This window comes from Populus alba, chromosome 4 (assembly GCF_005239225.2).
Source record: "Populus alba chromosome 4, ASM523922v2, whole genome shotgun sequence".
Taxonomy (NCBI): domain Eukaryota; kingdom Viridiplantae; phylum Streptophyta; class Magnoliopsida; order Malpighiales; family Salicaceae; genus Populus; species Populus alba.
In genome coordinates this window covers 10,923,348-10,947,351 of record NC_133287.1, presented here as the reverse complement: position 1 = coordinate 10,947,351, position 24,004 = coordinate 10,923,348, and the positions used below count along the sequence as shown (strand labels likewise).

General features: G+C 31.5%; 2 protein-coding genes across 5 annotated transcripts; one reads left to right on the top strand and one right to left on the bottom strand.

The window, feature by feature from the left end:
* Window positions 1-1,192: 1,192 nt before the first annotated feature.
* Window positions 1,193-7,112, top strand: LOC118055050 (uncharacterized). 4 transcript variants are annotated; one of them, XM_035066838.2, is made up of 9 exons: window positions 1,194-1,404; window positions 2,364-2,415; window positions 3,013-4,697; window positions 4,779-4,860; window positions 5,017-5,083; window positions 5,499-5,684; window positions 5,789-5,849; window positions 6,119-6,292; window positions 6,792-7,112. In XM_035066838.2, exons 3-8 carry the CDS (start codon window positions 3,173-3,175, stop codon window positions 6,289-6,291), a joined length of 2,094 nt encoding a protein of 697 aa, XP_034922729.1. In that variant the 5' UTR covers window positions 1,194-1,404; window positions 2,364-2,415; window positions 3,013-3,172; the 3' UTR covers window position 6,292; window positions 6,792-7,112. The 4 variants fall into 4 exon arrangements, with proteins under 4 accessions (XP_034922730.1, XP_034922729.1, XP_034922727.1 ...); XM_035066839.2 differs by lacking the exon at window positions 6,792-7,112 and having other exon boundaries at window positions 1,193-1,404; window positions 6,102-6,283; XM_035066836.2 differs by lacking the exon at window positions 6,792-7,112 and having other exon boundaries at window positions 6,119-6,602.
* Window positions 7,113-18,689: 11,577 nt separating this feature from the next.
* LOC118055049 (transcription initiation factor TFIID subunit 8) lies at window positions 18,690-20,672 on the bottom strand. The gene is made up of 2 exons (XM_035066835.2): window positions 20,404-20,672; window positions 18,690-20,175 (listed from the first exon to the last, which is right to left on the bottom strand). The coding sequence occupies exon 2, from the start codon at window positions 20,072-20,074 to the stop codon at window positions 18,926-18,928; it is 1,149 nt and encodes a 382-aa protein (XP_034922726.1). The 5' UTR covers window positions 20,075-20,175; window positions 20,404-20,672; the 3' UTR covers window positions 18,690-18,925.
* Window positions 20,673-24,004: the final 3,332 nt, after the last annotated feature.

Sequence of the window (24,004 nt, the reverse complement as noted above, 5' to 3'; positions counted from 1 at the left end):
CATCCCCTTTAACATTTTAATCTTTCAAATTTAATCCCCATTGTTTCATTATTATTTTTTTATTTGATATAAATTCTTGAATTTATTGTTTTTATAATTTCATCCTCTTTAGATTTTGTTTTTGTCAAATTTGATCCATGTTTGTTTTATTAATATATTTTTACATTGACAAATGTTTTACAATATTTTTTTTATTTCATTATTCAACGTTAGATTGATTGAAAATTCAGCTCAGCTTTTAAAATTCTGCTAATTTCATCCTCTTTTATTTAACATATTTATCCATAAAGTCAATTTTCATCATCATAAAAGTATAACAAGTGGTTGAAAGACTTCGGAAAAATTTACATTTACGAAAATAATTATAAATAAAATGTAATAACATAAAAATTTCATTTCCATTAAAAGTAGTTTTGTTATTATTATTTCCATATTTTTTTTATTTGTACTCATCAAAGAAATTATAAAACATTCCTTGTATCTACACTTTGAGTTTATTTTTTTATATATATTTTATTATAGTTTTACTTAAAAGTAAATCTATACATATACCAACATTTATACCATATCTTATTTTACAATTACATATGAAAAATATGAAGAAGATAAAACTAAGAAAAACAAAGTAGATCTTACTTATTTATCAGTTAAATAAAAAATAAAAAAATACACTTTTTTACTGATGATCTGTTTGGGAGTGTGGTTGTGGTTATTTTTAAAAGTGTTTTTCATAGCAAAATACATCAAAATAATATTTTTTTTATTTTTTAAAAATTATTTTTAAGATTACCGTATCAAAAAAATTCAAAAAATAAATCTATACACATACCAACATTTATACCATAATTTTATTTTATAATTACATGTGAAAAACTATGAAGAAGATAAAACTAAAAAAAAAAAACAAAGTAGATGTTACTTATTTATCAATTAAAAAAATTTAAAAAAAGTACACTTTTTTACCAAAGTCATGCACTTTGAAATATAATACCAGAGCACTTTTCTAATAAAATATAAATTTTACGCTAAGGAAATTTAAGAGGATGAACATGTTAGACCATAGAAAGTACAGGGAAAAATTAGGAAGAGTCTAAAGTTATGGGATCTAATAAGCTACTGACTAAATAGATCGGGGACTAAATTATAGTAATCGGAGAAAACCGCAGCTCTGGCGTCCTGCAGTCTCTTTTTTTGTGTCCGCTATCCTATCTGGGTTTCTTTTGTTTCCTTCTCCTTGTGAATACCCCTCCACATGGAGTATCGCCGCCTATCTCAAAACTTAACCTAGCGAAGCTCCCAACTCTCCACTGCCTTTATTTTCTCACAAAGTAAAAAAACCTACCATAGGAGTTCTAATTCCTGCTCCATTACATTGATTTCTTTGAAAGTTCTGGCATGGTCGAGGTAATTCTTTATTTATTTATTTTACTTTGGTAATAAAATGGCATTGTATCTTCAGCTATCAAATTGTTTTTCACCCTTCTTATAACAGTGTGTTGTTTTAGTTTTCTATATAAGATGTTTATCATGATATATGCTTGTTACTCCAGTTGTTTTGGATTTATGGCTGGCCTTGGTTATTGTCTCATTTTGTTTTTCCATGTTTCGTGGGATTTATGTGAATCTTAATCTGAAACAATCATTTCTTGGCTATAAATAGCTGTTTCTTCTTGTGGGAATTGGAAAAGTCTGAAACTTTTGGCCCTTTTCGGCAGTCAGAACTAAGTTTTCAGGCCTAATGGTGCTGTATTAATGTTTACCAATGCATCTAGTTCCTGGTCTCATATATTGGTTCACGTTAGAAAACATTACCATCGCTCACAACCGAGAGTGTCTTCTATTTTTCTTTTTTTTTTATTTCTTTATGGGATTAGCAATATGAAAATCCACTTGCCTTTTCGATTGGACTTTTCTGTTAAAACAATTGAACAATCTTCATTGGAGTGTGTATTTTTTTTTTTGGCCTTTGTTTTGTTAGAACAACGTCTCCTGTCGTCGAATAGTTGAATATAAAGTTTTGACATTATTGGAGAGCCAATATCCTTTGTTAGTTTGTTACACAAAACAAATCCATTTTACCTTTTCACTTTTCACTATCAACGTGTCTTACCTTTTACTTGTTATAATGTGAGTCTGCATTTATCTAATTCTTGTCTTCCTTTATCCCCCTCTTTAATACAGAATTCTAGTGCATTCAAAGTAAAAGAATTGGTTATTGTTGTATTAATGTGCATCATGTTTGATAAAGGAAGGTAAATTGATTAACTGGATGACGGTACCTGGTAGTGGTATTGCTGATTTTGTGGAAGTTTCAAGATAACCTGATAAACAATGTTTGATAATTAGTTTGTGTTGCGTTGTAGGGTAGGAGACAGATAGAGTGGCGCCTGCCTTAATCCCTGGATGAGCTATCAGGTAGTCTAAACTCATATAATTAGAGGGAAAATTATAGAACTTTGATCACTTCACTAAAGTACTTGAAGGATGTTGTTTTGCCTTTTTCTTTCTCGTTTTGCAGCCAATATTCCTATAAATGGTAGAATTTTCAAGTGCACCTAAGTATCTTGTTTGACTCCTGCAAAACACTGAGAATCCACATAATATACTTGATTGATGATAGGTGATGCTAGACAAGTGTAAGTCCTCTAAAAGGGATGTCTTCTAGGCTCATGTATAGAAGACATGGGGGACGATTGATGGCTGAAACTCCAATTTCAAGAATTTGTTTCTTGATTTATTTGTTATCCAGTATTCTGTATAATGTTCTCATTTGTCTTTCTAATTCATATGATGAGGAATACAAGTCACACAATATTTTCTTTTTGATAATTGAAATTTCATTAGCTAAAGGCACAAAGTAGGAGATCACCCTACTACAAAAGCATACAAACAGGAAATAATCCATAAAACATCAGATACAAATAATTGTTAAAAGATACTCCATGACTTTGTTAGTGGAATTTTTCTTTAATTCACTTCAAACATCTTCAGATCCTTTTTCCACACTTGCAGGAATCTAATGAGAAGAGAAGTGATACATAGAGAAATAGGATATGGGGAAGCTAATAAAGTTCAGGAAAATAGTGGAAAAAAGATCTTTATTTGAAAACACCAAGGTTTTTAACATACTAATTGTATCTAATCTTTGAAAGCAAAATACAAGATAACCTCCATGTCAGCATCCATTTTTGAGAGTGGTAACGAGGGCATGGATATTACCAAGGAATCTCCAGAAGTACCCTCTTCACGGAAAAGAAAAGTGAGACAAAGAAATAGGAGAAATAATCAACAGGATAGCGATCCAGCTCATAAACAGGCTGAGGAAGATGGCTTACCAAGTACTTATAATTTGAATAATGTCTCAACTGTATGCTTATCAGATGAAAGAAACAGAGAAGCAGTTTTTTTATCAGATAATGGTGAAACAAAACTTGTGAACAAGGGCATGGAAACAAGCAGGGAGTCTCTAGAAGTACCTTCTTTGCGAAAAAGAAAGGCAAGAAAAAGAAGCAAGAGGAGAAATAATCAACAGGATAGTGATCCAGATCATAAGCAGGCTGAGGAAGGTGGCATGGTGATAACTCATAATTTGAATAATGTCTCAACTGTATGTTTATCAGATGAAAGAAACAGAGAAGCAGTTTTTCTATCAGATAATGGTGAAACAAAACTTGTGAACAAGGGCTTGGAAACAATCAAGGAGTCTCTAGAAGTACTGTCTTTGCAAAAAAGAAAAGCAAGAAAAAGAAGCAAGAGGAGAAATAATCAACAGGATAGTGATCCAGCTAATAAGCAGTCCGAGGAAGGTGGCTTGCCAAGTACCAATAATTTGAATAATGCGTCAACTGTATGTTTATCACATGAAACAAACAGAGAAGTTGCTTTGTTATCAAATAGTGGTGAAACTAAACTTGTGAACAAGGGCATGGAAACAAGCAAGGAGTCTCTAGAAGTACCTTCTTTGCAAAAAGGAAAAGCAAGAAAAAGAAGCAAGAGGAGAAATAATCAACAGGATAGTGATCCAGCTAATAAGCAGTCCGAGGAAGGTGGCTTGCCAAGTACTAATAATTTGAATAATGCGTCAACTGTATGTTTATCACATGAAACAAACAGAGAAGTTGCTTTGTTATCAAATAGTGGTAAAACAAAACTTGTGAACAAGGGCATGGGAACAACCAAGGAGGCTCCAGAAGTACCTTCTTTGCAAAAAAGAAAAGCGAGACGAAGAAACAGGAGAAGAAATAATCAACAGGATAGTGATCCAGCTCATATGCAGGCCGAGGAAGGTGGCATGCTGAGCACTTATAATTTGAATAGCGTGTCAACTGTATGTTTATCAGATGAAACAGACAGAGAAGTGGTTTTTTTATCAGATAAAGGTGAAACAAAACTTGTGAACAAGGGCATGGAAACAACCAAGGAGGCTTCAGAAGTACCATCTTTGCAAAAAACAAAAACAAGACGAAGAAACAGGAGGGGAAATAATCGTCTGGATAGGGAAACATGTTCTGCTTCTCTTGCTATTCGTGGCAAAGAGAATGTACCCCCTGAGAGTTTATCTTGCTTACTAGAAATAACACCCATATGTCTTGTGAGGAAAAAACTACTTATTCTTGATATAAATGGGGTGCTTGTGGATATAGTGTCACCTCCTCCAAAGGGCCATATAGCAGATATAAAGATTGCAAAAAAAGCAGGTGAGTTTTGAAACTTAAATAACAGTTACTTGAATGCATTTTCACTCCAATTAATTAAATTGGCTTGCTCTCTTGTATCAGTTTTTAGAAGACCCTTTTGCTTTGATTTTCTAAAGTTCTGCTTTGAGAGATTTGAAGTGGGTGTTTGGTCCTCAAGAACTAGGTACTCTTTTACCTACTTATTCTAATTGAATTTCTTTTTAATGTGGAATCATTTTTTTTTTTTTTGCTCATAAGATAAACATTTTTTTTTCCTTAGCACACTGGGAATTGTTTTTGTGAGCTACAGTTGACCACCAGACATCTTGATTTTTTGCAGGAAGAATGTTGATAGAGTGGTTGAGTTTGTGATGGGAGATATGAAGAAAAAGTTGCTGTTTTGTTGGGTAAGCACTTTTTTAAGTCTTGTATTTCCTTTTTGTTCACACTTTTCCGTAAAGTCTGCAAGGCAATATGCAAGTTTGATTCTTGCATTAGCAAATTTGTTTCCACCTCCCTGTTTCAAGCTCCTTTTTTTTTTAAAAAAAAAAAAAATATATATATATATTTTAGTTTCCCTTTTTAATGAACTAGTCTTACCAGCATATATGAGTTTGTCAAAGTAAAGTGTATGGTTTTTTAAATAGACAAGTGGAAAACATTCTTATATAGTTTCCTTTGGTGGGTATGATTCTGCAAAATATCGTAGGATAGGGATGAGTAGCAGAAATTTATACTCAACCAGTTATCATATCCTTTCAAAATCACCCTACAGTCGACGCGTACACAGATTCTTAAGATGCTCACTCTCATTTCTTTTAGGATCTATCCAAATGCACTGCAACACAGTTCTGTACTCTAGAAAACAAGCATAAACCCTTGGTTTTTAAGGAACTGAGGAGAATTTGGGAAAAAGACGATTCTGAACTTCCATGGGAGAAGGGAGATTATAGTGAATCAAATACGATGTTATTGGATGATTCTCCTTACAAAGCCTTGCTTAATCCTGTAAGTATTTGTACTTATATTATCTTCTTTTAGGCTGGTTATCGTAATTTTCTTACAGTTTTTTGATCAGATGATCTAATGCTTGTATTGGACTTAAATTGTAGGCACACACTGCAATCTTCCCTTATCCGTACCAGTTTCAGAACAGCAATGATAATTATTTAGGTAAGTAACTTTTTGACGCAGTGCCATGCAAATGTTCTTCAACTGATGTTTCTGATTTATGTTGGATGAGGCTCATACTGAAGACCCAGCAGATATCCTGACTTGGACTATGCTACTTGTGCCCTTTGTGAATTGCGTAATCATCTAGATTTAAATGTCTTTAGCTTAGCCAGAAATTCATTTATGAAAATGGAAATGTGAAGTTTCTCATATATGTAAGTTACAGAACACTAGGAAAATGATTAAGAACAGAATCCTATTCATGGCAGGTGTTGGAGGTGATCTAAGGGTTTATCTGGAAGAATTGGCAGCAGCTGATAATGTGCAGGAATTTGTAGAACACCACCCATTTGGTCAACGAGCTATCTCTCAAAGAAGTCCAAATTGGGGCTTCTTCCTCAAGGCTATGAGATCAGTGTGTCCTGTACAAGTGACAAGATAACGTGAGTCTCTGCTAACATTCAGTATGGTTTCGCTAGCTCAATATGTAGTTCACATGGTCAGCGTGATAGAGAGCACGGGGGAAAGAACAGGGCATGGCTTTCATCAAGGTTTCAAATTGCTAACTAGGAATCAAATGAGTGACTTTTTTCCTAAATTAGCTTCAAGAATAGAACAGGTCGATTCTTTATATTTTTTGAAAAAAGGGGTTTTCATTTTGAGAAGGTTTTATGAGCTCTAATTATCATTGACTAAATAGTATTTGTGAGAGATTCACCAAATTTTGATATGGGATGTGAAATTTACGTTGTATTTTATAGCATATTCACTTGCATTGATCCAAGGGCAATGAGGATATGAACAATTGAACCTACACATTGGTATTTCTTTTTTTATATATTTTTCAATCTCATTCCACCATTTTCAGATATGAACAATTGAACCTGAGACCTCCAAGTGGAAATCTTCAGTTTTAACCATTAGATCTTCCTCTTGAGACAGGTTCAGTGAAACGTTGACATGAGCAATGCAAATTGCAAGGCTAAGCATAGGATATGCTTGGTAATCGTTTGTGAGTTTCAAATTGCAAGATGTTTGAGCCCATCGCTATAGGGTTACTGAGGTTTCATTTCTTCCTCTGTATAATTTTTGTATGTGTTAAACATTAGGGGCTAACACTAGATTAAACTTGCAAATTTCTTGAACAAATGCGACTGCCTCTGTTGAATGAGATATGCACCGATGAAGTCTTCATAAACCTTTCAAGCGAAAGGGAAACCATGCATTTTCACAATATTTTACCCGCCATGTCGTCTCTAAATTCTTCCAATTCATTTCATTGAAACCTTCCACCATTTTTTATATTGATAGGGTTTATATTATATTATTATATACTAAATATTAAAACTTGTGGGATATTCACTGTAGATGTCAGAATTGTTCAAGCACACACAAATCACTGTGAATGGTCTTTTTCATGTTTTTACAATTTATATTGGTCCTTAAAATTTTATTTCAAGTGATTTGATCTTAATTTAAGGCTAATTGCTTCTGATTTTTTAGTCAATGGTGAGATTGGAAAAATAGAGATTGAAATGAAAAAGACTCGAAACATGGGTGATGTTCTAGAAGTTCTGAGAAATATATATTTTGGTCCTCTAACTTTTAAAATCACGTAAATTATATAATTTTCATGCCTTAATTTTTTTCAAATTCAATTTTGATATAAAAGTTTATTTTTGTTATTTTTAGTCCATGGTTGAGAGAGGAGCTCAATTTTTTTAAAATTCAATTTTGGTACAAAAATTTATTTTTATTTTTTTTAGTTCATGGTTGAGAGAGGAGAGAGAGAGAGGCCATTGAATCTTGACAGTAGAGAGAAAAATATCATTGACACCAATTTATGCCATCAAAATGATCGATTTTTGTGTCAATTGGTTTCATTTGATGAGGAGAGTTTCTATTATGTGTTTTTTTATCTTTAAAATTCATGAAAAAAAAATAGATTTGAACTCGGTTTGATTTTTTGTTTCAGGTTAATTTTGTTTTTAAGGATGATTTTTTGATTTTTTTTTAAGGCATGAATGGATTTATAATTGTTTCAAAGTTGTTTGGGGTAATAAATAAATAAAATTGAAAAACTGGTTTTTAAATAAAAAAAACATAAGTCTTAATTTTCTGACCACAACAGTAGCCAGAATTTAGGCATATACAACAAATTGTTTGCTTTTTTTAAAAAAAAAAAATTGGGATGGAAAATATGTTATCCGTCTTAATTGCAACAAAAACATTAAGGGGTCAATTGCTCGGGCCTGCTAGGGTAAGCCTGTGCGTGGGCCTTGATAATATGGGTCAAGTCTCGCAACACCTAGCCTTTTCTTTTTTCTTTTTAAATATTTTTTTTCTAATTTTTTTTAAAATTAATGTTTTTATTATACAGTTTTTTTATCTAATTATTTTTATTTATATTTAGATTAATACTCATTCTCTCTTTCATTTTTTTATAGTATATCTTTGAAATAACAATTTTTTTTTTAAAGAGTCTATAATTTTTGTTTTTTTATCTTTTGTATAGATGGAATTTATTTTTGAAAATAAAATAAAAATTATTTTCAAATAATATTTCTAATGTGTAACCTTATATAGTGTTTTTTCCCATTTTATTTTATTCAATCAATTTAATTTGTGTCTATTTCTATTATTTTTTGCTTGAATAAAAATATTATTTTAATAAAAAAAAATTCAACTAACACGATCAAGTAAATATCTCATCTTATGAGATTAAATATCTTGATTTATTATATATATCTTTTTTTTTTTTCATTTATTAACACAATTTTTTATTTATTTAATTGCATGTATGTATAAGTTTTTGATTTTCACTTAAAAAAATACAAAAAAGTGTTGAAAAAAACATATATATATAATTTTTTTTAAAAAAAAGTATTTGACTCGCGGCGAAACACGAGTCAAGTATCTACTGCTGTTATATTAGTTATGTGGTGTCCATGTTCTGTTCTCTTGGGGCCAAAATGAAAGTTAGTTAACAAAAACGATTCAATAAATACTTGACACATGTTGATTTATAATTAAACATAATAAATATTAATTTTAAAATTTAAATAAGAGTGAAAAAAATCCATTCTTGATTAAATGAATAATTTTTAAATAAATTATCCTCAAACTAAAAAAACATATCCCAAAAATTCATCACCATACCATATAAATTTTATTCAATTCCAAAGTCTATCATCATCAAACCAACCATAGTAAAGCCGAGGGTGCCATGCATTGAAAGATAATTTTTTTTTTTTAAAAAAACCATTATTTAGAGAGTGAATATTTGATTTGAACACTTTAATCCTATTTTTTCCAACAAGTTGTTAAGATGATTTTAGAGAGAGAGAAAGAAAAAGAAAAAGAGAGCCCTTCAACTCAGTGGTGAAGCCACCAACCAAACTGGTCAAAGAAGTTTGTTTAGGTGAGGTAATTTTTAATTTTTGCCCAACTTCACTAGAATTTTTAATTTCCATTGCCTATTAAAATAAAACAAACCATATATTTCTTTTAAATTTTATATTAATGACTCACAAACTTGAAACTAATATCTTAATCAAACAGATAAGAGCTCATTTTATATAATAAACTCGTAGGCTTATGTTCCTTGTGTTTGTCGGTTGGTGGAATTAATTTTTTTTAGCATATCAAAAACTTAACTATTAAATACATTTTGTTAAAAAAAATAAAGAACAAGTTAAAACATACATATTTAGAATAAAACTTGAAAAAGATGTTCATACCTTTTCTTATATATTTTTCTCAATGCTTATAATATATTACAGGTAATCAATTTATAGAAGAAGAAAATGAGAACATTAAAGGACACTAGAAAACTCAAGTGTTATAGAAAATCAAGAGACCAAACCCAAGAGTTATAAAGTCTAAGAAATTCTAATGATATATATATATATATATATATATATATATATATATATATATATATATATATATATATATATATCAAATCAAACCTTGCAAAGGAAAACTCAATGGGAAAAAAACCCTAAGTGAAGGACAAAGAGTGGAATTTACATTGACTGACCTCAAAAAATACATGTTTTATGATAAGTTTTTTAGATGACAAATTCCAATATTATGGACAAGCTTCTTAAAAGTTGAGGCCGATAAAGACTTTGTAAATAAGTCTGCTAAATTATCACTTGACCTGATTTGCTTGATATCAATTTTCTCTTCTATTGAAGCTCGTGAGTATATAAAAATTTTGGTGTGATATGCTTTATTTTGTCTCTTTAAATGTAGCCTCCTCTAAGTTGAGGGATGTAGACAACCTTAACTTTAAACAATATTGTGGGACTATCTTCAATGGTTGATGCATACAATATTATATTCAAACAATATTGTGGAACTATCTTTAATGGTTGACAATCCGTATTTTTCTTTTATGTGCTGAATAATTGACCTTAGCCATATACATTCTTGACTTGCTTTATGAATTGCAATAATTTTTGAATGATTTGATGAAGTAGCTACTAATATTTGTTCGACAGATTTCCAAGAAATTACAGTACCTCCATATGTTAACAGATAACCTGTTTGTGATTTTTCTTTATAGGGATCAAAGAGATAACCTATATCTGCATATCTAGTCAATTGTGAATTTGATCCACTATAAAATAACCTCATTTTAGTTGTTTCGCAAAGATAGTGAAATATATGTTTGAATCCATTTCAGCATCTTTTTGTGAGAGTGTAATTATATCTTGCCAATAAATTGACTGCAAAATCTATATTGAGTTTTATATAATTTGCAAGATACATGAGTGCACCAATAGCACTAAGATATTGTACTTCTAGACTAAGAATTTTTTTCATCCTCTTCTAACGGTCAAAAAGGGTTTTTCTTTGCATCAATTGATCAAACAACCGTAGGTGTACTTAAAGGATGAGCTCAAAGGCTCACAAACCATGGAAAGCTTAATTTTTGTGTGAAGTTTTCCTTGAGTTCATTAGTGGTGTCATTTATAAAAAACTAAATAAAAAGCTAGTTCACTCTCATTTCACATTTTATTACCAAAAACACTTTTCATGTTTGAAAAACTCTAGGATAAGGGAGAATAATTGATCTCCCTATTATAGGGACTCCAACTCACCATGTCTCCAACAACTCTCTCATCAGGTGTAGATGCTTAATAATGTTGTCATGACAACGCAACTAGATCTTTATACTTTTTCTTCTATATAACAACAAGCACAAATAAGTATGCAATGCTAACTCCAATTCCTTGAACAAACAGGACATAATGACAAGAAAACAAGTAATGCTCGTTCTTATATATTTAGAAAGAGCAATAAAGATTATTCTCAAATGAAATGCTCAAAATGATTCAAACATTATCAATCACTATCCGAGTCTCACTCACACATTATAAAAAGAGATAGGCATAAGATAAATTTCATGACTCTCTGAGTTTACGAGCAAGAACACATCCCTCATAAAATGAGAGAATCCCTACTTTATCACATAATATTGTACACTCGACTCTCTATTACACACTTAAATTTCTAAATACTATTTGTAAAGGCCATTCTAGAAACTATGAAAGACTCATAGGCCTTTGAGAGTATATACAAAATATAAAAAGCATCCTAGAGCTTGTCATACAAGAAAGTAATGATATGTGCAAAGTTCCTTCAATAAAACATATGCGCGAGCATGGTACCATATTTTTTAGTTTGACTCTATTCTTCACTTTCATGATATCATCCTTAAACTCATCTTTCATTTTAGCACGAGCATTCAAACTAAAAAGAGCACAACAAAACTCTTCACCATTACACACTAAGAAGACAAAAGTACCAATGCCTATCTCTAAAGGTTTAATGAATAAGCCTTAATTAATTGAGTCTAAAACTATTCTTTATGGAAAAAATTGTATACTCTCTATCACACCTGACATCTCGGCGGCCTTAAAAATTAAAATGGGTTATGACACTCTCCATAACAAAAATCTCTTTAGCATCAAACATATAATGAAAAACTACATCAGTGTAAAAGAAGCTAGCATGACTAGATTAGGACACCCTTGTTTCCATGCATGAATAAAGTATTCACAGCACTATTAGTTTTTACAACGCCATCAGTCTCCTATGGGAGCAGTTAAAAAGAGCATCAAGGGGAACATTCAAGATTGCCAAACATTCCCTGAGCTCATAACTACACCTTTAACCATTATGTGGACTAAGGTATTAGTTGTTATCAAAAGAAATGTTTTTTGCAACATCAACCTCCTATGAAAAGTGGCGCATGAATATGAGGAACCTTAAAAACTTTTTTCTTTTTTCACCTTGATCATAGGTAGGAATGCCACTCCTTGAGAAATGAGATAGAAAGATCAATCATCGAAGGTTATCTCTACTAGTTCATAGTTCATAAAAAAAAGAAACAAAACCAGATAAAGAAATGAAAGAAGTTTGCACACTTGATAAGTTACCTAAGATCAGACAATCCCTGTTTTATCTCATATATTGTATCTCTATCTTTTGATTTTTAATAAAAAAGCATTATATCTCTAACAAATCTTAAAGGATTACAAATCTTTCTCTATGTCTTTATAATCGCTTAGTTTTCCTTCTTTAACTAGAAGAACCAATTTATTTGACTTAATTAATCCTTTCTAACTTAGGAACCAGATCTGGCCAAAAATCCTTGCTTCTTTAGGACAATAATATGTTGACTTGGACTCTTTGTTATGTATATAAAAGATAAGCCAAGTCAAAGCTGACTTGGGGCCGAACATGCTAGCCCTCTATAGAACTCGAATTAGGCTCTTCTTAGACTTGGATTTGATGAATTAAAGGCTATCCATTATGATCCTTAAGTGTCTCTTGCTTCTCTATGTGCATTTTGCTCTATATGTGTTGAACTAGCCCATTTAATGCCTCTTTAAGTCTCTTTGCCCTAGCCTTTGTAATAGACTCACTTGGCACCTTCAATAGGTTAATGGTGTGTTTATGAGTAATGTTGGGTTGGTCTTTATCGTTAAGATGAAGATTCCAGCTTTTCAAGGAAAAAACGATCTTAAAGAATATTTAAAATAGGAGAAAAAAGTATAGTTGATTTTTTGTTATCACCATTACTCTGAGAAAAAGAAAGTAGAACTTGTTGGTATTAAGTTTACTGACTATGCTATTATTTGGTAGGATCAAATTATTTTAGGTAGGATAAGAAATAGAGAAAGGCTTGTAAAGATTTGGGATGAGATGAAAGAGGTTTGTTCGTGGATATTATTATAGGGAATCATTTCAAAGATTGCAGAGTTTGACTTAAGGGCTTAAGAGTATGAAGGATTACCATAAAAAGATGGAGATTGTCATGATTAGAGATAATATTTTAAAAGATAGAGAGGATATAATGACAAGGTTTTTAAAGGGTTTGAATAGAGAGATAACTAGTATGGTATATAGTTCACATAGCTACTATGGTAAAGACACAATTAAAGAGAAAGATTATTACACGCCAATAAGATAATTTAGGTTCTTTTATAGCTTGAAGAATGAATTATAAAAGAGGGGGGGGGCTACCCATCAAAGTTGAATATCATAGAAAGAAAAGTTAAACCACTTAACGCTATAAAGAAGGATTCAACCACTGTTATCCAAGGTAAAACCAAAATTCAAACAAATCATAACTATGATATTAAGTGTTTTAAGTGTTTAGGTAATGGAAATATAGCTTCATAATATCCAAATAAAAAGGTTATGGTTATGAGAGAGCATGGGGAGATTAAATCTGAAAACAAAAAATATAAGGATGATAAGTTACCACTTAAGGATTGTAGTGATGTTGAGTATCCAATGATAGAGAAGCTTTAGTAATTAAGAGATCAATTGATGTTTGGATTAAGAATGATGATGTAGAGCAATAAAGGGAGAACATATTTTATACTAAATGCTATATAAGTAACAAGGTATGTAGTATGATAATTAATTATAGGAGTTGTGCTAATATTGTTAGTGCTATATTTGTTAGAAAAATAAATCTGAACACTATTAAGCATGAGAGGTCTTATAGATTTGAATGCCTAAATGAATGTGATGAAGTAAGAATTAATAAACAAGTTTTGACTTCTTTTTTGGTTGGAGAGTATAAGAGTGAGGTTTTGTGTGATGTGGTTCTATACATGCTACCCATCTACTATTGGGGTATTCTTAGCAATTTGATAAGAAAGCCAAGCACGATGGGTTTTAGAATAGATGTTCTCTTGAAAAGCATGGAAAGACTTTCACACTTATACCATTATCATAAAAGAGGAGAGAAGAAATAATAGGTGAAAAAAGAAGAAAGTGAGGAAAAAATAAAAAATAAAAAATAAAATAAAGAAATAAGTTAGTTTTATGCAAAAGAAAATGAGATTAAGAATGCTTAGTTTTATGACATATCTGTGATTTTACTTGTATATATGAAAGCATAATATAACATTAATAAACTTGATTCTTGTATTCCTAGTGTTTGAGTTTCTTTGTTGTAGGATTATGAGGACTTATTGCCCATAAATGATGTTCCTATTATTGATTTGAGGACAAATCCTTTTTTAGGAAAGAAAGGATGATGCAAATCAGTAAGCATCATTAAATGATACATTAGAGGTATCAATTGGGCCTATTATAATTTCTAAAACTAAAAGGATCTAAGAGAAATTGATTGAGTTAAATCTAGATATTTGGATTAACAAGTTGCAAATCTGCTAAGCTATACCTTTATGTACTGTTTGGGCCATATCTAAAGCTACAAGTATAATTTTTGGTACAATTATAATTAGAATGGAAATTAGACATCTCAAGTTTTCCATCCACATATAGTAGGCCTAGTAATTCATCTAGACAAGTAAGAACAATATGTTTGAAGACAAGGCAAAAGTTATTATACAGGTTTTGCTATTTGTTTCCTTATGATTTATAGACTACTTATTTAACAAGGAGTTCTTTTTTACAAGAAAATCATAGGTGGAAGAAATTGAGATTATTTTCAAGAACTCAATGATGATTACAACCATAAAAATATTTCCTAGCCAGAAACTCAAGCCAAAATTCAAAGAAAACTTATGTTCAATGTTGTGAATGAAATATTAGTCAACAAATTACCATAAAAAAAATTCTTCCAAACAATGGCTACCATAAAACATGTTGGCCGGGAAAAAACAAAGAGGTGGTTTCCTTATCATTTCAAAGAAATTAGAAGCAGTTTTTTAGTTTATTTTTTCTAATACACAATTTTACTTTCAATCTAACTATAGGATCAGGCTAAAAAATTACCAAAAGATTCCAGATGTCTTGTTTTATATTGGGTTAAAATTTCAGGTAAATAGAACACCGAGAAGGCTTTGTGATAAGGTCTAGAAGCTATTGTGCGAGAATTATATTAGTTTTTTAGTTGATTTATGATTATTTTTTCTATTTTACATAGAACTCTTTAATTATTTTTCCAGACTTATTTATAATATTTTTATTTATTATAAATGAGTTATTTAGCTTGTATTTAGATTTTTTTTTTATTGATTTTAATTTTAGAATAATCTATCATGTTTGAGAGAGGAAATTATCTTAATTTGGTTCTTCATTGAATTATTCTAACTTATTGAAAAATTAACTAAGTTTCATGAAGTCTTTTATACTTCTCGTTCACGCTCTTTATAGGTGTTAGGTGATGGTGTTTTCATACTTTTGGTATCTCGATATTATTGTTGTGTCGAGTTTAATCACAAGTCTGAATTTAATTTTTTTAAAAATATTATTAATTTAATAGTGAATTTTTTAATCTTTATATTCATAAATTTCGCATCACAAAGTGGAAAATGTATTTGGTGAACTTTATTTTGGTTGTGATGCAGTCTCATCCAGATGTGTTATGAAAGAACATTGTATGGAGATAATTACCTAGAATTATTCCCAAGGAAAGGTTTTTAGCCATGACAAAGGGTACCGGGGTACGAATTCCTTTTTCTACATAAGAGAGTTTATATTTAGTTAGTAAAGTCTGTTTATAAGCAGCACTAAGAGCATGAGTGGTTTTGTGAGATGTTTAGATGGTATTGGTCCTTTAGCTATGCAATTAAATCAGCTATTACATCAACTAAACCTTCAGTAGTTAATCTAATTTTTTTGTTGTTGTTTAGAGTGTGATTTGAGCATAACATTTATAAGTGATAACTCTGTCAATGGTATTAATCCAATGCATGCTATTAATTTCTAGATTAGAGATTTTTATGACATATTCTATATTCTTATAGGAGGTTTTGATTAGAGGATTTATAAATTCTAAATCATTTGATCGGAATAGTAAAAAAGATTTCCCAGACAGAAACTGAAGCAAAAATTCAAGGAAAACTTATGTTCGATGCTGTGAATGAAATATTAGTCAACAAATTACCACCGGAAAATTCTTCCAAACAGTGGATATGGTGAAAAATGAGGCCGGGAAGAAACAAAGAGGGCAGCAGCTACTGGGTGAGAGATAGATAGGCTACAAGGTACGCTTCGCCTTTTTGAAGATGAAGACGACACTTCAAGAAGCATCGGATTTGAAGATACGATGCATCAGAGAGATCAATGGACCACTTGCCATGATGAAACTCAAGGAATGTAGAGCGTTTGATCTTTAAGGACTTGTAACTGAGGTGATAACCAGTGAGATGATTGGCTGACAGGGAAGGTTAGCTGAGCATCACAGGCAACTGTTTATATATATATTTCAACATCATATTTTTAGTCAGTCCCTCCCACTGATGTTCCAATTTTAGGCAAAATCAAAACAATTCATCGAGTATAAATTAGCTTTATGGTAGCATGTAAATCTTTAAAAGAAGCTTAAATATGAATTACAGTGCGTATATGCAAGTATCCTTAACCTTACGAGTGTTACGTCCAGCCATGCTTTAAATTTAGCATGCACATCCTAAAGAACTATGCCCAAAGAAAGATAACTGAAATAGTTGCAAACAAATTCCTAAAATAGTTTAATCTTTCTAGCAATTAGCTTGTTAATTTTATAGAAGAGATACCTTTTTAGCCACCTTTGCAACTCCACTTTAATAAGGAGAAGAAAAAAGGAGAAAGAAAAAAACGAAATATGATCATATAGCTTCAGAGAGAGGGAGAGAATCCCAACATAAGTCAAACAAATACTAGTCTAGCACCACAGACATCTCCGTGTCACTGAGAACAACCTATGGTAAAATAGCTGAGCAGAACCAACGAGCCCAAAAGACCATGATATTAATGTTTCAACTTCCAATCCAAAAGTCGAGGGATACAACACCAATCTAATAATACTGTCCAAGAAAATCAGAAAAACTAAATAGTAGATGGGAAGACCACAACCTGCCTAAATTCCAAAAGAGAGCATGCTGTTTATGTTTGTGTGTGTATACGATAGATGAACACATGTTTACAAATTACAATCAACAACAACAAGGCAACAATACAGAAACAGAGTAAAGAAGGTCACACAAGTAAAACGCATGAACTGAGAATCACCTAGAACAAGACAGGATTGACAATTACCCAAAAATGAAATGAAAAAACAAGACAGATCATATAGAATTCAATGCAATCCCCATATTGCATCCCATAGCCAGAAAGGCTAGACCCTACCTCCAGATTGCTAGAAGGGAAACATTATTGAGAAGTCCAAGAGGAAGACATCATCAAGCAAAGGAAAGAAAAGTTCATGCAGAAGACTTGGTAAAAGTTTTGTTGATGTTGTTCTGTCTCCATGATCCTTGTGAGACAGAAGAAGACTCCTGAAAACGCTATATTGATATATAAAAAAAGATAAAAAAAACATATTATCATGACCAACAGTGTTATAGGATCAAAAAGAATTTTATGCCAGGGAACAAGCTCTTGGGTGAGGAAAGAATAATCAATAAAGAAAGAAGTTCATTCACTAATCTGTCTCTGGCCCCACAGCATCTAGTAGATGCATGTTCTTGTATTTGGGATTTCAACATAACAAATAGCAAACTTTTGAAAACAAAAGGACACACGGCAAGTTACTACATGCCATAAAGCATCAACCATAGATTTATTTGTTCTTATTTTCCTACAGCTACAGTCTAATAATACCATAAGATTAAAGCAGCAAGTATAATCAGAAAACAGATTCATTCTTTCCACGCTGTCCATAGCATCTCATAAGGAACAGAAGCCTGTACAAAGCATTTTTTTTAAGTTGTTTCAAGTCCAAATAGTTTTAACTCGGTATGTGACGCAATAGCAGGATGAATTATGATTTCTGTTTCTTTACATTGATAGTCAAAGAGAATTATCAGATTATGAGGTGAAGATTATCAGGCTTGAAACCTACAAATCAAATTATGCCTGAAATTATTGACTTGAGGTTCCACAAAACACACCTCCAGTGTCTGGTAATGTCTCAAAATAGTGGAATTACAAGTGACTACATACACCTTCCATCCCAATCTCTACCTGATTTTCAAATGTCCCAAATGTTGGTTCACTTTGTATTCTAAAATGCATCCTGGTAACTTTACAATAATGCCCTCAATATGAGTGCATAAAACATTACTCTCAATAAAAGTAGAGAAAGGAAGACAACATGGTCGATATTGGAAATATATGGCCACTTACAAATTATGCCACAAATGTGAATTGAGTTTCCAAAAGGACAAGAAACTAAGATAAAGAATTTGATGATATGCTGGGTGTCAACAGAAAATTGCCTTCCAAGTTCAGTTAGTTCAATCATGTAGCATAATATACATATCTGTTTTGTTTGTAAGATCAATTATAGTGTTCTTATGTTGAGAAAAAATTAAGCTCTGACCATAAATAGCCAAATCTAAGTATCAATCCAGTATAGAACAGAAACAGGAGACAGTATTTCCACTAAAAAAAATCATTGACTAACAGCTGCATATGATAATAAATTAGCATTCACATACCTCCGAAACTTGCTAAAGTGAGAACAATTCTCTATTGTAGTTCGTAATTCCTGATTTTTAGAGCTATGTGCTGATAACCACATGGCCATGATCTTAACTACTCTGGAACCTGATTCTGTTTCCAGTTTCCTAAACAAGTGTACAATTTCTAATTTACAACTGAGCCAGTTCACCAGGGTTTTCCATCGATTGCTTTAGAATTTTCTCAGCTCTCCTTTTCTGATCATCATTCTCACTATCTTGTCCAGACCACATGCTGATCTTCTTGATACCCTTGTTCTGAAGGCTCAAATCTGGAGCTCCATCCAGGGAATTCTTTCCAACCCCAATCTTAAATTGCACAGCAGGTCTTTGATTGAAAAACACCTTCTTCTGTCCCTCCTCAGAATCACATAACCTACTCTTCATTGCTTCAATGGCAGGAGCAAATGTCTTCATCACTGACATATTGTTATCCATGGTACGGGTTTGCTCAACAGGATATCTCACAGCTGCTTCATCAGAAAGCTTAGTTGGAGGAACAACATGCGACACTTCCTTCACTCCAAATTGCAGAGGAGCAGCAAGAAACGGGTTACTCACAGTCCTTTGTGTTGCCTTAGCACTGTCACCAAATGCAACAGAGGAAGGTCCTTCAGAACCATTGCAATTAAACTGATGTGGCAAATTCATGTAAGACACATCCATCTTCTGGTGCTGCCTTACAGACTCAATATTATCTGCATTTAAATCAGCACGTCCTTCATTCCCTTCCGGCAGCTGAGCATAAGTCTGGGGATCAGGAAATGCAGGTAACCAAGTTGGAATGTGCTCATCAGGAGGCTCCTCACCAATCTGGGAAAAAGTTGGCGCAGGCTTCCTTTCTCTAGCAACTGGGAAAGGAGGAATAGAATAAGCAAATGGGATATCATCTGCATCGCCAATATACTGAGCAATCTCCCTAACAATACCCGAACTTGCAAGACAGTGGTCAACATCTGAAGCACCAGCAAACCCCTGTGGCAAACCCAACTCTTCCAATCCTTGAATAACATCAAAAACATTACCCTCCGTCCTACCAGCTAAATTAGCACACAACTGTGCAGCCTTTCCTATATTCCGTATATACCAAGTAGTAACATCAGTTAACGTCTCAAGAGCAGACTGCTGAAAGGACTGAAAGCCCATACTCTCACACATTTGCGCTACAGCAATCTTCCCAATCGCTCGAGCAAATTCATCTCCGCTTGCACGGGATTTTCTCTTACCAGTATGCCCTACTTTTTCATGCAATCTTCCACTCTCCCCACCTCCATGGATCATATTCAATACCTCATATCACTTCACATTACATATTAGCATTCAATAGCACCATTCTCTCACCCATGCATCATCCATCTCACTTCTTATTCCTCCTTTGGTCGCTGAAAAATAAAATAAAAAAATCACCTGAATTTCTCCAATTTGAACAAAAACATGCGAAATTAAAAGAAGGAACTAATTACGTAAATAAAGAAGTAAATTTCAATCTTCTGTCATTTTCTTAGCAACCAACCAGAAAGAGATTGAAGCAAACCATAGAGAGAGATCTAAAGGAGATTATAGCAAATAAGAAGAAGCAGACGTATAATAAATGATAAGTGAATGCTTACCGTTGAATTCTAGGGTTTGGAGCGAAACATACTGGAAGCATCGAAGAGGAAACGGAGTAAAATGAGACGACAAACACAGAAACAGATCGATCGATCACAAGTAGAAACCCTAGGCAGCGAGGAAGGATTGATCGGTATTGGATTAGACGTTGGATTTAGGGTTTTGAATTTGGGAATCTGAAAAGAAAAAAAAACCCTTGTAAAACCTCTTTGAATTTAGCTTCAAGTGTAGAGTAGTGATGGAGCACTGTAGTGCTGTGTTGTTTTGTTTTTTAATATTAAAGTAAAAGGATGATTTTGTTTTATTTATTTTATTAGTTTAATAACTTAAAAATAAAAAGAGAGGGCTAATTTCTTCTTGACAGGTGACAGCTATCCCCCCCAATTTTAAAAATCTTTGGACACCCTGTTATTATCTGGGCATAATTACATTATTGGTATACCAACTTTTCAATATCTCTCAATCGAGTACATGGATTTGTTTTTTGTTCTAATCTATTAATTATTTCAAAACTTTCAATCAAGTATTTTTGTCCAATTTCTTTTAGTCGATCGGTTTCACGATGACGTGTCATTTTACCTTTACTAAATGAAAATTACACTGTTATTAAAGTAAGGTAATGTTTGGTACATAATTTTGATTGGATGGATAAGGTTAAATTGAACTAGAAAAATAATTCTCATATTTTGTATTTACCACGATAATTTGTTTTATTTTGTATTTAGTACACATTAAACAAGATAGAATAGTATATTCTAATAACAATAATACTTTTATCTTATCTAATAATGTATGAATTGTAAATTATAACATATATTATTTTTTAAATCGAAATCTAAAAGTTGTATTCAAATATAAGGTTAAGGTAAAATATAAAAATGTTTGTTTTATTTTTAATATGTATTACTATCAAACAAACATATTTTAAAAAAGATAATTAGATATTATTTTTTTTTATTTTAGTTTATGGTATCAGAACCCTTCTAGTTTGTGGGTGATTATGACCTCTTCTTCTCCATCTTCACCTCATTCCTCTTCTCTTTTGACTTCTTTTTTCCTTCTTCCATCTTCCCCCTTTCTTTTTATTCGTCAACGTCTACGTCTACTAAACTTGACTATCTTTATGAGGTTAGCCTTTTAGATGATATCAAAAAAATTTCTAAAATAGATTTTTTTTTTGTCAATCCTTATCATGCTTTTGCCAAAAAAATTTCTTCTATTATCCGTAATATTAAAACTCTCATCAAACAACCTTCCTCCGTGTGGAAAAATAATATGTTCAAGCTTCCTCTTTTGACCAATATAATCTATTAAATGACTATATCTATTAAATGACTTACCATTAAAAGAAAAAAAGAAATAAAAAATCAATCACATGAAAACTAATTAATTCGGAAACATATGTTATCATAAACAAAAATTCATAAAAGAAGAAAAACTAATCCTTTCTAAAGAGGTTTTTTTAAGGATTTATTCTAATTTCAAATTCTATTATATATTTAAATGGGTGCTTTAATATATAAGGGAGAATTCTAAATTATAGCCTCAAATGGGACTATCTTTGGAGGCTCAACATCGCTGGCAAACGGGTGCTTTCCGATTATCATCATAGGTTGATTCTTTTAAGAAGTGTAAGAAAATAATTTCCTATAAATATATGACAATTTCTGTCTATGAAAACTGATTTAATAATATCATTATCAAGGAGGAGGAGGAGGAGCCGAGACTGCTGTGAGCATTTTCGAAACTTGAGAAGTCTATTCAATGATAAACAAAACTTGATTTAATCTTAATTTTTCTCCTCGAGATGATAGCTGAAGTTATAATTATGAGTTGATAGAAAGTATTCTCAAGATTGGAAGTGGAAAAACACTCTTCACGTTCTTGCTTTCATGGAGGATATGATAAAAAAAAAAAAAAAAAATGAAAATAACTTCGTTGTGTGACAGCAGAAGATGAACAGTCATTAGCTGCTCGGATCTATAATTTAGCTCTAAGAGTTAATTTTGACTGAATTTCCATGTCTTCATCTCCGATTATTACAGAACTAAGGTTGGAGTCTTCATGTCCGAATTTATTCAGCTTTTATTTTGCAATGCTAAGGAGAGAGAAATTAGAGGGTGGATCTTTGCTCGCGGGTTGTGTTTGAGTGGGCTATACTGCCCTTGAAAGCTTGGATTTGGTTCTTGGGCCCCACTTCTCCCGACAAACTCCAAAATTTATAGTCACAAGGCTCACAACAACTAATTTTCTGTCATGTTAAGGGCTGTAGGCCAGCAGCAGTTGAGAGGGAAAACGAGTTCCTATATAAGAGATTAGATAGATATCGGTTTTAAAATATTTTTTATTTAAAAATATATTAAAATAATATTTTTTTATTTTAAAAAAATTATTTTTAAAAATTATTACATCAAAATGATATAAAAATTAATAAAAAAATATTTTAAATTTTGAGGGAACGCAGTTTCAACTACGCTCTTAATCTCATAAATAGCTAGCCATATATTGGTTACTTGTAATATGCTGCAGGTTAAATCATATTTTTTTAATATAAAAAAAATGTTGAGACAATACTGGTATTTTTTTAAAAAAAGTAAGAAAAACTAGAAACTCGAGTTATTAACTCGACTTGGTTCTTTAATAATATAATTTAAAAAAAAACAAGAGTAAATAAATTGAATTAAAAAATTATATAATGATTAATATCACAAAAAGATATCCTCATAATATCTTTAAAAGGTTTCTTATTATCTTATTTGATAACGAAGTAAACTTAAATAATGATGTGATTATCTTAAAGTAAAATAATAAAAATCCAAATTTTAATAACCAATAAATCAAATATTAAGGATAACATTAAAAAAACAAACAAATTAAAAAAGGACCAAAAAACCCCACTAGAGTCCACCTGAGTCAAGCTTCCAAAATGCATAACTTAATTATGAGATTAGGATAATCCCATAGTAAGAAAATTAAATAAAACAATGAAGCTCAAATTTTAAACAACCCAATATTGAAGAGCAAAACTGAAAAAAAAAAATCAATCTAAAAAAAAGAAACAAAAAAAAAAAATACTCAAGTCAATTAGGGTTAATCCGCTAAGCCTACGACCCTAGATATGAGATCAAAATAATCTCATATAAAAGAAAGTGAAAAAAAATCATGAAACTCAATCTCCAACCACCGGGAATGTTGAAAAATAAAATTTAAAAAAATCAATTTTAAAAATGGACCTAAAAAAGGTTGAAGTCAACCTATATTAATATTCGAAACTCATGATTTGATTAAATCATGAAGTTGAGACTAACCCCATAAAAAAATAAACCCAAAAACATTCAATAAAATATTGAAGATTATTAAAGATCATAATTTATTTATAAGGCTGAATTAATTTCTTCAAAACTAGGTTGTTGCAAACCAAAAGTCATCCAAATGTACATCCTCTAATAATAATCCACCTGAATCACGAGTGAAAAATATCCTAAAACCCTTTTTAGAGAGAATGATTGTTATACTTTGAGTGATATTTCTAATTTTTCTTTACTCCTTCTATTTTTATAGGTAAAGTGTGTGCATTACATTCTGTATCATAACTTATAA